This window comes from Mytilus galloprovincialis, chromosome 13, assembly GCF_965363235.1.
Source record: "Mytilus galloprovincialis chromosome 13, xbMytGall1.hap1.1, whole genome shotgun sequence".
Classification (NCBI taxonomy): domain Eukaryota; kingdom Metazoa; phylum Mollusca; class Bivalvia; order Mytilida; family Mytilidae; genus Mytilus; species Mytilus galloprovincialis.
The window spans coordinates 25416734-25433300 of NC_134850.1; the positions used below are offsets into that span (position 1 = coordinate 25416734).

Sequence of the window (16567 nt, forward strand, 5' to 3'; positions counted from 1 at the left end):
TGTTCACGTATCCTTGTATATATAACGGAATTTGATGAGACTGTCGTCAAGTGAGAGGTTAAGCGCTATAAAACCATGTTTAATCCACAATTTTCTACATTTGAAAATGTCTGTACCAAGTTGGGAATATGACAGTTGTTGTCCATTCGTTTGATGTGTTTTGTCATTTGGATATGGTCTTTCAACTTCCTCATTAAAACTCATTAAAAATTACTTATCTAACAGGAAACAATGTGTTCGAGTTGGCTCTAGTCTGAGCAATTGGCAAAACATATACAAAGGAGTACCACAAGGTTCTATTCTAGGTCCTATACTGTTTAACATCTTCATTAATGACATATTTCACTTCACCACAAACAGTTCACTCTACAATTATGCTGATGACAACACATTATCTTATGCAAATAGAGATATAGACACCGTTATCTCCACACTTGAAAAAGACAGTTTGGCTCTAATAGAATGGTTTTCTTCCAATCAAATGAAGGCAAACCCTGAAAAATTTCAAGCTTTGGCAATTGGCAAAAAAACAATGGGCAAAAACATTACATTTGATCTAGCAGGTAACAAAATAAAATGTGAAAAAGAGGTCAAACTATTAGGCATCACCATTGACTTTGAACTAAATTTCAACACCCATATATCAAACCTCTGCAAAAAAGCATCCAGACAACTAAATGTATTAAAAAGACTTGGCAAATACTTAAACAAACTTGGAAAATTAACAATATATCACTCCTTTATCATGTCAAACTTTAATTTCTGTTCATTGTCCTGGCATTTCTGCAGCGAGGCCAACACTAAAAAAATTGAAAAAGTACAAGAAAGAGCACTTCGCTTCATTTACCAGGATCACAACAGCACATATGAAGACTTACTTTTAAAATCAAAAATGCCATCACTTAAAGTAAGACGCCTAAGAACCATGGCAATAGAGGTCTTTAGAACACTCAATCATGAAAATCCAGTATACCTCCATGACCTTATAAATATTAAAAAAACAAAATATTCTTTCAGATACCAAAATTTAGCTGAAATACCAGACGTAAGAACAACAAGGTATGGCTTGAAATCTTTCAGATATTCTGCTGCCAAACTATGGAATGAGTTGCCAAACCACTTTAGAACTGAAACATCTTTTACCCAATTCAAGAGTCTAATAAACTCATGGAATGGCAACTCATGCCATTGCAATGCATGTGCATAGTTTTATATATTTTATGTTATAGCTTGAAATATAATAGTGCTGCTTCTTGTGAATGTTTGCTAAGCTTTTTATAATTTGTGAATGCTGTGCTTTAGTTTTTATGTTTGCTTTTAGTGCTTATGCATGTGTATAATATAGTATTTAATAGTGCAGCCTAAATGTGCATCAAATGTATGTTCTATGTCTTTTATGTTTTAATATTTGTATTGTGTATTATTGTTATGTAAATGTATGCGTTTGTCGGTTATAAAAGCTCAGAGAGCTTATGTTTATTTGTTATATGACATGCCGACTATAAATAAAGCTTTGAATTGAATTGAATTGTCATTTGATTTTGCCATGTGATTAGGGACTTTCCGATTTTATTTTCCTCTGAGTTCAGTATTTTTGTGATTTTACATTTTGCCCCCGGAATGAAATGTACCTGAAAGCCAAATGAAATATACCACTCTGAAGCATACCTGATTAGAAGTTTCATCTGGCCAATCTATTTGTACCTCTGCATCTTTATATTTCATTTCGTTTTTAAGCAAGATCTGGAAAAAAAATCAGAGTTAGCCTCCAACAAAGCAGTTGGTCAAGTTCCTATTAGCATGAAGTAAGAAATGCCAAAAAAAAATGTATTTCGCCATCAGTTGTGTTTCATTCATTAACAATAACTTGATCTGATGGTGGCCGGTTAAGGCCATTTTGCCTTTTCGTGTTTTCGTTCTTCCAATTATTGGGCAAACATGCGAAAACGTGAAAACACCAAGTCGAAAACGTGAAATGTGTTTTCTTTCAAATTTCGAGTTTTCGACTCTGTATTTTCGTGTTATCGCGTGTTCGCCTTTTAACTGGGTTTTTTTCACGGGATTTCGCAATTTCGATTTAGGAATGCTGATACTGAATTTTAATTTGCGTATTGTTATGCATTAACTTTTCTACATTGGCTAGAGGTATAGGGGGAGGGTTAAGATCTCATAAACATGTTAAACCCCGCAACATTATTGCACCAGTCCCAACTCTGCTAATGCCCCTTTATGACATATGTACTTGTCTCGGGGGAAGGGGGGGGGGGGGGGTAGGGGAGGGAAATCATAAACAAATTTTTTATCTCACTTAGAGCCTGTGCTCAGGGTGCCTACCCAACGAGACCCTCGCGGGTTTTAATTTAAAAAGACAATTAAAAGAACAGCTTTCAGCAGTAGAAAGTTTCTAAAAACCTTTATCCCCGGCTTAGTATATATCTAGGATTTTGATTGGTTAACGCACGTCGTTACAAAACCCATAGCCCCTGGGTGTTGCTAACCCATATCCCCGGACGTTGCTAACCATTATCCCGGGGAACTTCACGCAAGTTTCCTTAGTTCCATGATTGCTCCTAGTGAAATATTGAAATCTGTAGATTATCCATGATGTTTGTAATTAAATATTTAATTTATTAACGATGTTGTTCTATTATGCCGATCATTTACACTCATTTCATTAAATGCATCACTTGACTGCCACATTTTCAAGGAATGGGACTACTGACCTATCTATGCAAATTACCAACGTTGATGTCACACCATCTATGGCGTAACGCTCACAGCATTGAGCGCCAAATTTGACTCAATCCAGTTTCTCTGTCTCCGTATTAAAAACGTCTTATATTTGACTACCTGTAGGGTTCTACCAAAGGTAGTACCCTACACCCCGTAAAAAATATGTAAAATTTCCAAATTTCAATAAAACTTTTTTAGATAATGAAAAAAAACGTTGTTTTCGCGTTTTTACACTTTTACACTTTTACACTTTGTACCCGAATTTCCATAAAACTCGCCCGATTCGGACTAAGAATGTGCATTTCGACAATACATGTCTCTTCAGTGATGCTCGTGGCCAAAATATTTGAAATCCACACTAGTATAATATCCCCAATATATTATGTCAACTCTCAAAATATAAGGTTATTAAGGACTAGTCTAATAGAATTATTGCCTGGTAAAAAAAAAACTTTTTAACTTAGGAAAATATGTATTTCCTACATTTCTCTTTTATTTCAAAACGTAGAATAATTGAAAATAAGTGCATTTCATATTAACAAAATGTTAAAGCTCAGAAAGCTACAAATTGTATTCAGATATGTTGATATGTATTACCTGAAGTCCATAAATTGACTTAGTAAGTAATGGATTTCTGATATTACCTATTACGAATATTTAAATTTGCCTGATATCATGTTTATAAGACTCTGGTAATTTTAGGCTTTGGTCTTACATCTCAGAATTTATTTGATTATATATAATCATTTATAATTTAAACATTTTTATATATCTATAAGAATAATGATTTAAAAAAATATTATATCAATTATTTTAATTATTCAATTTGTATAAATTGCTCTTCAAGGCCGTGTAATTTTCCATACAAATCCTAGCTTTAATTAATGAAAAATATCTTATCCTAACTCACAAGAGTATTCTCGGTTTTCAGACTATAAAAGAATAAATCTATAATATTCCATACACTTCCTCATAATGTAGCATAGGCGGATCCGGGGGAAAGGGGGACAGGGCCCATCTTTGGTGGGGGAAAATGTGGTTGGTTATATAGGGGACGCATGACTGGCGCCCACTTCTTTTATGTCAGTCAGTGCAGTGCCCTCCTTATGAAAAGGTTTGGATACGCCACTATACAGAAGGCTAAATATACAATAAATTGGTTTGTATATTTGTCTTTACAATGAGAGTGTCGGAGCTCGGATCCCGCTCGTGCAGGTGCACTCGACTCAAATCTTAATTGACTAGGAGAACGTGTCAGTTTTCATACTTCACGTTACACTACACTAGCTGCTGCTCCATCATTCATACCAGAATATGCATGCCCGGCGTTGCTTGATTCGTCTGGTTTCTCGTTAAACTAAGAAATCAATTTAAAAAATGATCCAAATGCAGATTACAAAATTATTTTTGATTCCTTCTCACTCATACGTGTTCCATTTTAACCCCAGCATCAATCAAGAGATACTGATCAGAGGCGGATTCAGTGGGGAGCCCGGACGCCTCCCCCTTTTATCGGAAAAAATTTGGTTGATTATATAGGGAATCACTGAAGCTTGGCCGGAGCGGGTCCCCTCTTAGGCAGTCAGTGGGTCACCACTTATGAAAATTTCTGGATCCAACAGTGCTGACATAGACGTCTGGAGCACCGGCAGATCAGCGTTCTACATTACACTAAATCAAACATAGCCCTAGTTTAGGAGGTTGTAAAGTCTGTTTACATTGTTGTACAATATAATCATGTTGGTAAGTTATAGACGTCCAATGTATCATTAATATTGCTTACATGAAATATTTGAATATGTCTACAAGTTTTTCTAACTGCTGCGTCTTTTTATTATTCTGTAAAACTTGACCCCAGGCCATTCACTGACAGTCCGTGCTACAGCGCAATAACTGAAAGAAGTACGGATCAGTACGGAAAGAAATACGCATTTGGTTTATTCCTAATGGCAGCATGTGAAGAAGTAAGATGCATACACACACAAACATACATCACATGCAAGCAAACATTCATTATTGTACTGATGAAAACAAACAACAGGAAAGGGGGATTGATTCCAGAACGTCAATGCAAAGAGGGATAACTCTAGTTTTAAAAAAATGATATTTGTCTGGGAAAGGCAAATAAGCAATTTTTATACATCTTATGCAAAAAATTAAGATGAGACAGCACAGTGATTTTTTTTAAATTTCCTAGATGTAAAAGCGATTAGAATTCCTTAGAATATTGTCAAGGCCTGCTCCAAATCTTGGTCCTTTTGCCTAAAATAACATTTAAGCTCCCATTCTTTTTCGCCCCTCCCATCTTGCACCCTTAGACCCATCTCGCACCACACATATTTGAATTTATATTAAACTTATTGTTGTGGAAAACATGGAAGTGCAAAATCGGTATACAGTATGATTAATATCTCTGGAACCGTTAAGCAGGTTAAGATGAATTAATAATTTCTTAAAACAGATTTTGATAGTTTATATAATAATATCCAAGTTGAATTAAAAAGGAAATTTATTAAGATATACATGTATATATATCACCTAAAAGATGACCGGAAGCCTTGTTTAGTGTGACTCAGCTGGCAAACCATTTGTTAACCACTGCCTCAGTGCCAAAATATTTTTCTAGTTTCAGGACAATAACTTGTTTATAAGTATTTTGTTTGCTCTGAAATTATATCACAAGGTTCAATACCACAAGTAAAAGATTGGGAGGGGTAAACAAAATATTTTTTTTTGGGGGGGGGGGGGGTCAGTCGCACAACAGCAAGAAATCTTCAACTTAATATAAATTCAAATCTTATAATGAAATAAATTATTTCAAGTTCTTTGGCTACATTTATTCTGTGTCAGGAACATATAATATGTCCAGTATTACTAAGTCCTTACTAAGCTTGGATATTGTGTCCATTTTTGCCCCAACTGTTCAGGGTTGGACCTCTGTGGTCATATCCAGCTGTGCTCAGCGAAGCAGTTTATTGAATCAGAAAACTTGCAAGTGAATAATTTTAACTCATTTAATTCGTATTCACATGAACTTCAATATAACCCCTTAGCTAGAGTTGGATTGTGCATGATTGATTCTTGTTAGCCTTTTAGTCTATAAAAGAAAAAAAATGTGAACATAGAAAGTTAAAACAAAGGTAAATCCTTTGGTTGACTGATTCAATTCATTAAAAATCATTCTTGTATCTATGTATAGGTAAAATAAAAAATAAACTTATTTTTTTAACCTTTAAATTGAAATCAAACAGACATATATGACATAGGAAAATCCATTTGCATGAGGTTCATATATCTATTTATATATACAATTATATATGTTTTTGTTTATATCAATTTGTAACATGACCATGGGTTGTTTTCTTGGTCATCGCCGATAGTTGATTGCCGTACAGTGACCTATATAGTTGTTAATGTCTGTGTCATTTTGGTCTCTTGTGGACAGTTGTCTCATTGGCAATCATACCACTTCTTCTTTTTTATATTATAGATGGCATCTTGACTAAAATACACACAAAAAGAAGCTTCATATTAGAGCCCATGCCCTGCAAATTGTTTATTAATCACCATTCAACATGCTTAACAGTTTAAATGGAGATCAGATGAAATTTTGATTAATGCTTTGTTTACACTAGCTATCATGACTATGGTCTATCATGATGAAGGTTATTTGGAGAGAACTAATGTAAGAAAAAGAGAAAACACATACAGGACAAAGTAATTATACCCAGGGTACATGTACATGTATCAATTTTAAATTTCCAACCATGGGAGATAACTCTATACATTTTGTACCTCAAAATTAATCATGATAATGTAACCGGATACAATAACAAAAAAATAACCTGAAAAACATTAAACAATTTTGGCCTGTAGAAAAAGTGAATATCCAAAATTGTTAACACTAAAAGGTTATTTCACTGATGGTGTAGGGTTGACAATTTTTTATATTCTCCTTTTCTACGAGCCACAATGTTTGTTTAATTAAAATACCGAACTAACAGTGGAAGGGAGTTTTGAACCATTGAAAAAGCACTGATGTTAAAACTATTTAAAATGAAATTGTGTCTTTGAATTTCTCATATGTACATTGTACAACAAAGGTAAAAACTTTTTTGTAAAATACTGATGGACCTAAAAGCCAGACCAGTTATAAGAGATCATCAGCACTAGATGTATGTCCAAAGTCTTGTTGTCTCGTCACTCCATGGGATTCCTGTACTATGTGAATGTTGCTATTATGTTTACATACGTCTGTGACATCATTTTTATGGGAGATAACTTGTAAACAAATCTCAAACTAATAGGGTTATTCACCACCATAACCACTGGTGTAAACGTTTAGGGTTTTTCATCCTTCCTTGCCAGGGGCGTAGCTAGAAAGAAACGATGTGGAAGCAACACCCGTGGCCGGGCGGAGCGCGGCGAAAAATTTTTGGGACTCTATTATGCAGCAAATTTTTTTTTTTTCGGTTTTCGGTCATAGGACGGTTAAAAGAGGAGCTATATGTAGATAAAAATTTATGAATGTAAAACTATTAATAAATCTTCTGAATATAGTAATACATAAACAACACATATTTGTGATACAGAATTTACTCAAAATTGTCCAAAATCTGCTCTTCGGGTCTGGGCAGAAACAAACTTCTCTATTACTTTGTCAACATTCACACTGAAATTCCGATGAATATATGCAGTAATGCTATGTAACTTTCGTTGTTCATTGTTGATCGTACATTTGTTTTCAATTACATACGTAGTACCGTGACTGGTAGATCTCAGGGCCATCATGACATGGTAGCACTCGCGAGATGTTATAAACCAGCGTACGTGTCCGGCATCGAGCGACCTCCCAATTGAATTCGTCAAAATTACATGCTAGGTTAGTTTCGTATGTTTCAGACAATATTGAGATTTTTTCGTTTGTGATATTTCCTACAACACGATGAAGCAGGTACAGCACAAAGAAGCGATTTTCTGATAACTTGACGCGACCCCACCGTCTCCAGTTGCCTTATCATATGGTCTATGAATGCAAAAAATAATGAGACTTTCCACTACTGTTTTGGCGTGGTTGCTGGGTGATTGGCTCCGGTAGTCTGTCAACCACATCGCCTCGACATATTTTCAACGATATCGAAGGGATCTGATAATTCTAATGCCGATTGGTACATCTCATTCCAAACTGATGAACTGTACACTGTAAAATGTGCTTCAAAACTACATATCTTAGACTGAGTATTACAAATTCAAAAGTAAAAATCTTGTAAAAGATACAAGTAACCTTCCGATTTTGTCATAATCTCCAAAAAAAACACAATTATTTTGAAACCAAATGTCGTTATTTAATGATATTTCATCAATTAAAAAAAGTGAAAACATAGTTGTTTCCTTTAACATTCAATTTATAAATTTTTATTTTGCCATTTCTTTTTTTGCATGCCGAATCAATGTGCACGCAACTTTGGAGCTACAATCTTTTTCTGAATGAACAGCTTCATCAACACATGTAACTAGGTTGTCAAACTAATATCTGGGATAGACGGAAAAGACACCAAAAGTCTCCGATTCCGATTGACTAACTCATCTCTCTCTTCTGCTTTTTTTTTTTTTTTTTTTTTTTGTGAAAACGACGTGGATGCACGTGCTGTCGTGCCTCCGGGTAGCTACGCCCCTGCTTGCAATTAAAATGATTAAATGAAAATTAACTGATATATTTCATGTGACATGCTAATGTTAAACCCAATAGAATTCTTACATATATACATGATATATATGTAAGGTATATTAATCATAAATATTTATTTTGTAAACATGTGTAGACAATGACAGATTTTGTCTGAAATATAAATAAGATGTGGTATGAGTACGAAAGAGACATCTCCCCATCCAAGTCACAATACTACAGTTATACCACTGTCCCAGGTTAGGGGGAGGGTTGGGATCCCGCTAACATGTTTAACCCCACCACATTATTTATGTATGTGCCTGTCCCAAGTCAGGAGCCTGTAATTCAGTGGTTGTCGTTTGTTTATGTGTTACATATTTGTTTTTCGTTCATTTTTTTTTTTTTTTTTTTTTTTACATAAGGCCGTTAGTTTTCTCGTTTGAATTGTTTTACATTGTCTTATCGCGGCCTTTTATAGCTGACTATGCGGTATGGGCTTTGCTCATTGTTGAAGACCGTACCGTGACCTATAGTTGTTAATGTCTGTGTTATTTTGGTCTTTTGTGGATAGTTGTCTCATTGACAATCATACCACATCTTCTTTTTTGTACAATGTAAAAAAAGTAAACAAATAAATGGTCAATTGAAAACAAAGATAAAATTAAAGTCATATGAAACAAGTGACTGGTTAAAAATAAGGTTTATCCAATTCTTGAACCAATGCATGTATATATCATGTATATCATAAGCATGATAAGCTTAGTCTTCTGACGACTTTATCATTTTTTATGCAAAAAAAATCGTATAATCATCCTTTTTTTTTCTCTCTGTCTGTTATGAAGAGAAAATATGGCCGCACATTTATTGTTGTGTTTTGAAGCCCTAGTTTACCGACTGTCACCTTATAGTAAACAGTCAACAAAAAAGCATGGATATTAAGCACATGTATAACATGTACAATCAGATTATAGTTTAATTTAGTGACATCTATCCATGCGTATTGCGATCACCAGATTTTTACGAGAAGGGTCAAGCTAAGGTCACTTTGAATACTGAAAATATGTCGGCAAATTGCTTCCTGCATGTCCTGTAAGCAAGCAAAAAAAAAAAAGTAAACTTATTCTTAATATGGACAAATTAAAGAATTTTCTTTTAAAAAAAGTATACGTACATATATTAAGTTTGATAATGACAACTATCCATTTTGTTATAAAAAAACATAACGCATAAATTGCACCTTTTTTATAATTTGAGGTTTTATAAGACTTTACTTTCTAAAAATTGAATCTTCCTTGTCATATTTTTGTCTGAAATATAATTAAGATGTGGTATAAGTACAACATGTACAATAGAGATATCTCTCCATCCTTGTCACAATTACAATGTAAAAAAAGTAAACAAATAAATATTTTCTTTCTTTGTATTCATTTTGAATTACAATTTTAAATAGCTTTTTCATTGTTTTTATAGGGTTTTTCCAGCTGACAGTTAAAGGAGTGAAATAACAATGAGTCAGCCAGGAGGTAAAAGAGGAGGTGCAAAAGGAAATAATGGAAAGCAACCTAATATGCAAGGAGGTGGAAAAGGACCCAAAATCAATCAAGGTCCAGGAAAACCTCAGGGAAACCAAGCAAAAAAGCAAGGAGTCCCAAGAGGACCAAAAACAAATCAGCAACTAGGAGGTCCAAGAGGTCCTAACCCAAACCAGTTTCTAGAACAGTCTTGTGGAACCCAACAAACATTTCAAAGAGGACCACAACCAAATTGCTTTCAAGGACAACCTCAGGGAAAACAAGGGGGTCAACGAGGACCAAATCCAAACCAGTGTCCTGGTCATCCTCAAGGAAACCAACAAGGAGGTCCACGTAGACCAAATCCTAATCAATTTCCTGGACAACCGCAGGGAAACCAACAAGGAGGTCCATGTAGACCAAATCCCAATCAATTTCCTGGACAACCTCAAGGAAACCAACAAGGAGTTCAGAGAAGACCAAATCCAAACCAGTTTCCTGGACAACCTCAAGGAAACCAGCAAGGAGTTCCAAGAAGACCAAATCCAAACCAGTTTCCTGGACAAACTCAAGGAAACCAACAAGGAGGTCCAAGAAGACCAAATCCAAACCAGTTTCCTGAACAACCTCAAGGAAACCAACAAGGAGGTCCAAGAAGACCAAATCCAAACCAGTTTCCTGGACAACCTCAAGGAAACCAACAAGGAGGTCCACGTAGACCAAATCCTAATCAAATTCCTGGACAACCTCAAGGAAACCAGCAAGGTGGTCCAAGAAGACCAAATCCAAACCAGTTTCCTGGACAACCTCAAGGAAACCAACAAGGAGGTCCAAGAAGACCAAATCCAAACCAGTTGCCTGGACAACCTCCAGGAAAAAAACAAGGAGGCAAAAAAAGACCAAATCCAAACCTGAGTACTGGACAACCTCAAGGAAACCAACAAGGAGGTCCACGTAGACCAAATCCTAATCAATTTCCTGGACAACCTCAAGGAAACCAACAAGGAGGTTCACGTAGATTAAATCCTAATCAATTTCCTGGACAACCTCATGGAAACCAACAAGGAGGTCCACAAAGACCAAATCCAAACCAGTTTCCTGGACAACCTCAAGGAAACCAACAAGGAGGTCCACGTAGACCAAATCCTAATCAATTTCCTGGACAACCTCAAGGAAACCAACAAGGAGGTCCACGTAGACCAAATCCTAATCAATTTCCTGGACAACCTCAAGGAAAAAAACAAGGAGGCAAAAAAAGACCAATTCCAAACCCGAGTACTGGGATACCTCAAGGAAACCAACAAGGAGATGCACAAAGAACTATTCCAAACCAGTTTCTACAACAACCTCATAGAAACCAATCAGAAGGTGCTATTGGAAAGAGACGTCCAAGAACATCTGGTAGAAAGGACCCCAATATGCAGAGGAGTATAAATGAACCTACTCAAAATCTAATTAGAGGGCAGTTTCAAGGAAATCAGTCTAATTTGAATCAGTTTCCTGGTTTTATGCAGCAACCGTGCAACTTAACAACACAGCAAACTCTACCAAAGTGCCATAGTCAACAGTCAAAAAAAGTACAGCCACAAGTTCAAGTAAAATGTAAGCTATATTTAGTTGGGGGCATATTGTGTTACCCCTGTCTGTCCATCAGTTTGTCATGGGTATATAGTTTTTCCAGATAATTTCTCCTACAATTTGAATGATAGGAAGTTTTCACTTTGCCGGCTGTTTGTACATATATATATATTGATGGTGTATAAAAGAAAGCTTTTTTTAAAGTTATGGTGCAAATAATAATGTAAATACTGTGAAAGTACTTTTATTCGTGGGGTACCAATTTTTGTGGTTTTCATGGATGACTTTATCCACGAATTTAAGTGTCCAATGAAATAAAACATCCATCAGACCATTCGGCCTAGCCACAATCAGATGTGCATTTTGTGTTTCACATGAAGTCAAAAATGAGTATCACCTCAGGGAAAAACTCTTTTGATATTTTGGTTCAAAAATGGTTTAAATTATGAAAAATTGCCATTGTTAGGCTAACACTGGAAGCATTTATATTTTTATTAAATAAATGGTGTTTAAAAACTGTATAATTTTCTTTAATGGTTGCCTTCAAGACATGGTCACCAGTGACAGATTTTTGGTCAATGACAAAGACAACAAAATATGTTTAGAACTATTGAATATCAAACATTTTAATTAAAAAAAATAACAAGAAAATGTTTGACTCACAGTTATTTTAAACAACAGTAGCTTTCTTTGATCATTAATCTTATCTGATAAAACTGTATTTAAAATTATCTATAAATAACAAAACTTGTTAGAACATTAAAATAACTTGATGCATATTCTTACAATAAACAATCAAACTTAGCAATACAATTTATATGTTTTGTCTACGGACAAGACATTGTATTCATATTTAATGAAATGCATTATTAAAACCTAATTTTGATATAGCTGAAAGTGTTATCTTGAACAAAAAACATACATTTTATCAGGTTTATCTATCAAATGATGCTTAACTTCAAGAAAAATGGAAACAAATACATTTTGATAATGTCTACGGACAAGACATTTTATTGATTTTCAATTAAATGCTTTCAAAGAGGATTGTTAAAGTTAAGATTAAAAGTTACTAATTAAGTTTTAAGCGGTGTTTTTTAATTTTGGAAAATATAAAAATGTACCCATAATTCTTTACATATCTCAATAATTTATTGATTAAGACAAAATGAAGACACATTCTTTTAACTGAAATCCATATATCTGACTGTTTAAAACAATCAAACTATTATTAAAACTCAATTTTGACATAGTTGAATGTGCTCTCTTGAAAAAATAACATACATTTTACCTATCAAATTAGGCTGAACTCAAGGAAATTGGATACAAATATATTGTGGTAATGTCTACGGACAAGACAATTTCAGTTAAAAAAAAAATCTGTTAGAATTAATTGTGACTATATTTATGTTGAAAATACTGAGTTTTAATTCGAATAGATAACTTTCATCACCTATAAATAAGATTTAAGTTCCATAGCAGACAAATAATTGAATTTAATACTTGTTATGTACAAGTGTCTTGTCCGTAGACACTTCCTCATCTGCTGTTAATACTGAAATGCAAAGGATAAAGTTAGAGAGAGAGAAATACTTTTTCTTCATTTGATTTAGTTAATCTTTTAAGGTATGCAGCAACTGGAATAAACAATATTGAAGTAAAATTAGGTATGCTTTTTATGACTGATAATCTGACACTTTTTAAAATCCACTCCTGTAAAGTAATTTTACAAAAATTGAGAACACTTAAATTACCATTTATTTATTAAAAATTAGATATTTCTAAGTTTAAACAACACATAGGACTAATTAAGGCCTATAAAGCCAAGCAATATTGATAAAAAGACATGTCTACGGACAAGACATGTGTCTACGGACAAGACATTCTGACATATTTTTGAATTTTTTCCTCTATTAATAGATGGTAGAAAAAAATGTTAGTAGTGTTTTCATATAAAAGAACAGGAACTTAGCAATGCAACATTAATGTAATTATGCTTCCAGTTTACTAGGGAATGCATGTCTACGGACAAGACATTTTTTCACTTTATTTGTATATTCAACTTTGATGGCATATATCTCCACCTAGGGTACTGCAATTTTGATAAATGAGGTAGTTTTTGATAATGTATATACTAGAAGAGAAAACAAAACACATAATAGCATAAATTTGATTTATTTTTCTCTTTTATCACTACACTGAGCAAGCTAAAAACAAAAGTACAAAATTTCATAACAAGCACATAGTATTCAACTTTTTATCATAACTTTGTAACCACTGAAGATTTTTTGTTGTAACAAACAGTAAAAGAAAGATGAATAAATTGTCTATAGCAATGAACCAATAATGTAGTTCAAATTAAGTTCACTTATTAACTATCAATTGATAAAAACAGCGAAATTTTAAATGAAACAACATAACGTGAAATTTTGCCCATTTTCAGCGTGTATTTTAGTGGTTTTTTTTCAAAACGGTAACACCTATACATGATATTTGATATTCATTGTGAAGCCCTACATTCTCTTCTTCAGTTCAAAGATGTATTACTTAATATGTAAAGTTTATCTTCTTGTTTTTATAAGCCTATAACATAGACCCAATATGAAATGCACATCTGATCTTGGCTAGTAGTACTGCAACTGACATCGAAAAAGACGCTTAGTTAACGAGTTTAATGGTCCGGAATAACACACGGCTGCAAATTGTTTTAAATGATAGAATAATATCTATATTTTAATTTCCGTCGGGTCGTAAAAAGTTTCTATGGTCACATTTTTGTATTTTATCCCTTTAATGGGGGTACCCCTCAATTTACGGTTTTGGGTAGTTACCTTAAAATCCAAAAATATATTTTTTTGGTTAAATTTCCCGCTATTTTCGTAAATATTTTCTATGCACATATCATCAAGGATCATCGGAATGATGAAGACATAAATATTATACCATCTCCAAGTAAAACTTTCAAACTTAAAGTTGGCTGTTTTTTAGATAGAAATTTAACGCGTTTTTCTTTGAAAACGAGAAAACATATGATTCAAAAACAGTATTTGACATTTGAGAGGACACAACATATTATTGCGATACTGCATGCAAATTTTGTTGGGCAAATTCCAAACAATTTTGTCAAAAACTCAAAAATAAAAACATCATTTGTACCTTTTTTAATTACGGAAATTTCCTATCCGTCAATCAGCTCCACCATTTATTTTTTCATTCACAATCAATTTGATAGTTTCGATGTGATTATGTAGATTTTGTAGGAGACGTTAATTTATTTTTGAGTGATTTGAATATATATAGTAGTTTATTCGTGTATTTTCTGTAAATAAGTTATATTTTTGTTAATAAAATTTTGACTTTATATAAAAGTTAACCAAATCCTTCGGATAAGAGGTTTTTCCGGATAATGACTATAGTTGACATTGTGTGAAAATACATTGTATGTCAATGTTTAACCTCAGAGCAAGTGGTCGGGGGAAAAGTACTATTGAAGTTTCACAGAGATTTGGTGTGTGACAAGGTAATGCTAAAACCAACTTCTCTTGATATTTTGCTTTCCGTGGGCGAATCATCAGTGATGTTATGAGACTTGCACCAGAAGGCAAAATTGGTGCATCTTTAAATTAAATTGATTGATTGATTGTTGGTTGCTTAAAGTCCAGTGGCAAATATGTCATGCATGTTCAGGACGAGAACAAGCTAACAATAAAAGCAATAGGTAGGTTTTGTCATAATAGAGGCCATTCGGAAGGATGATCGGGAAAATTTAGACTGCCACTGGAAAATGATGGGATATTGGATTGGGACAGAAATTTTCCATTGCAACATGCCACCTACGGACCCCTTAAAGAGTTGATGCAAAAGTTTTTAACGTGCAAAGAACGTGACACTCCCTTTACACGAGGCAGCGGATTTAACGTCCCCATTCTGACCGGACGTGACTGCGAACTTGATACATCCCGCACAGCCAAACGGACGCCCAACTTCGTTTATCTGCCGGTCGGGGGAAGACCAAGTGACCATATTTCGTTTCCCCAGTCACCCTTGGGGAACTTTAAATTAGAAACAACAGAAATCCATATATGTGATCAAACTGATCGACATGTATCCTCACAACCTGTTACTTATTTACGATCTCGCGCTCAGTTTCTTCCTTGTAGTTTGGATATGAAAACAGGGTTTTTGTGTAAAAGAAAAACCTTTAAAAAAAAACCCAGAAAACTACGCAAAACTGAGTCCTCTAAAACGTGTTAACAGTCTTTTAAGTTGTGCTTATTAATGTGAGTAATCATTTATCCATGCATAACCAAGTACTTATTGAAGTCAACACCTGTGCAGTTAAGTAAAACAGTCACTGAAGAAATAGAATTTGAACTTGCTGTCAGTTCATTAATAACGCTTGTTAGTGATGTGATTTGTTTTTCCATAAGAAAAAGCCTTTCTCATGTAGCACATTCTCTATATATACCGATCAATTTTACCCAAGATAATAATTGTCTCTGATGCTTACCAAACTGCCAAACTCCAGAACTAACTAGATATTGTGACACCTTACAATTCAGACACAGTGGGGCCAAGGGATATGAATTATAGAGTTTAGCTCTGAACTCAATTTAGGGGATGCCATATCTGCTGCAGGAAAATTGAAGTCTATATTAAGATTTTCAGAATTACACCAAGGTGTGTCTGAAAATATCTAGGATACATTAAAAGAAGAACAATTACTTCATCCTGCCACCAGTGGTCTTATGAGCTATGTCCTCGTTTTGGTATTTCTATGGAAATGATGCCCGCATAGCTTGTTAATAGATAAAGGAAGATGTGGTATGAGTGCCAATGATACAACACACCATCCAAGTCACAATTTATAAAAGTAAACCATTATAGGTCACGGTCCGGTCTTCAACACAGAGCCTAGGCTCAAAAGTTCATTTGATAGTTAATCGATGAAAAATAACCGTATATTGTCCCTAAAGATAACAAAAAATCGTAAATGTATGGCTATTACAAAATCAATCGTTTCTGTAGCAACATTCGCCTTTTTACATTTGGGACTGGCAGTGCAGATACATCATGCATA

At 34.2% G+C, this 16567-nt stretch overlaps 1 protein-coding gene across 1 annotated transcript in view; it reads left to right on the forward strand.

The window, feature by feature from the left end:
* The first annotated feature begins 4414 nt into the window (after positions 1–4414).
* LOC143057531 (uncharacterized) overlaps positions 4415–16567 on the forward strand; it is a 31515-nt gene continuing 19362 nt past the window's right edge. Inside the window, exons 1-2 of the mRNA XM_076230843.1 lie at positions 4415–4476; positions 9872–11514. Coding sequence (XP_076086958.1) covers positions 9909–11514 — 1606 coding nt within the window. The 5' untranslated portion in view covers positions 4415–4476; positions 9872–9908. The remainder of the gene's footprint in view (positions 4477–9871; positions 11515–16567) is intronic.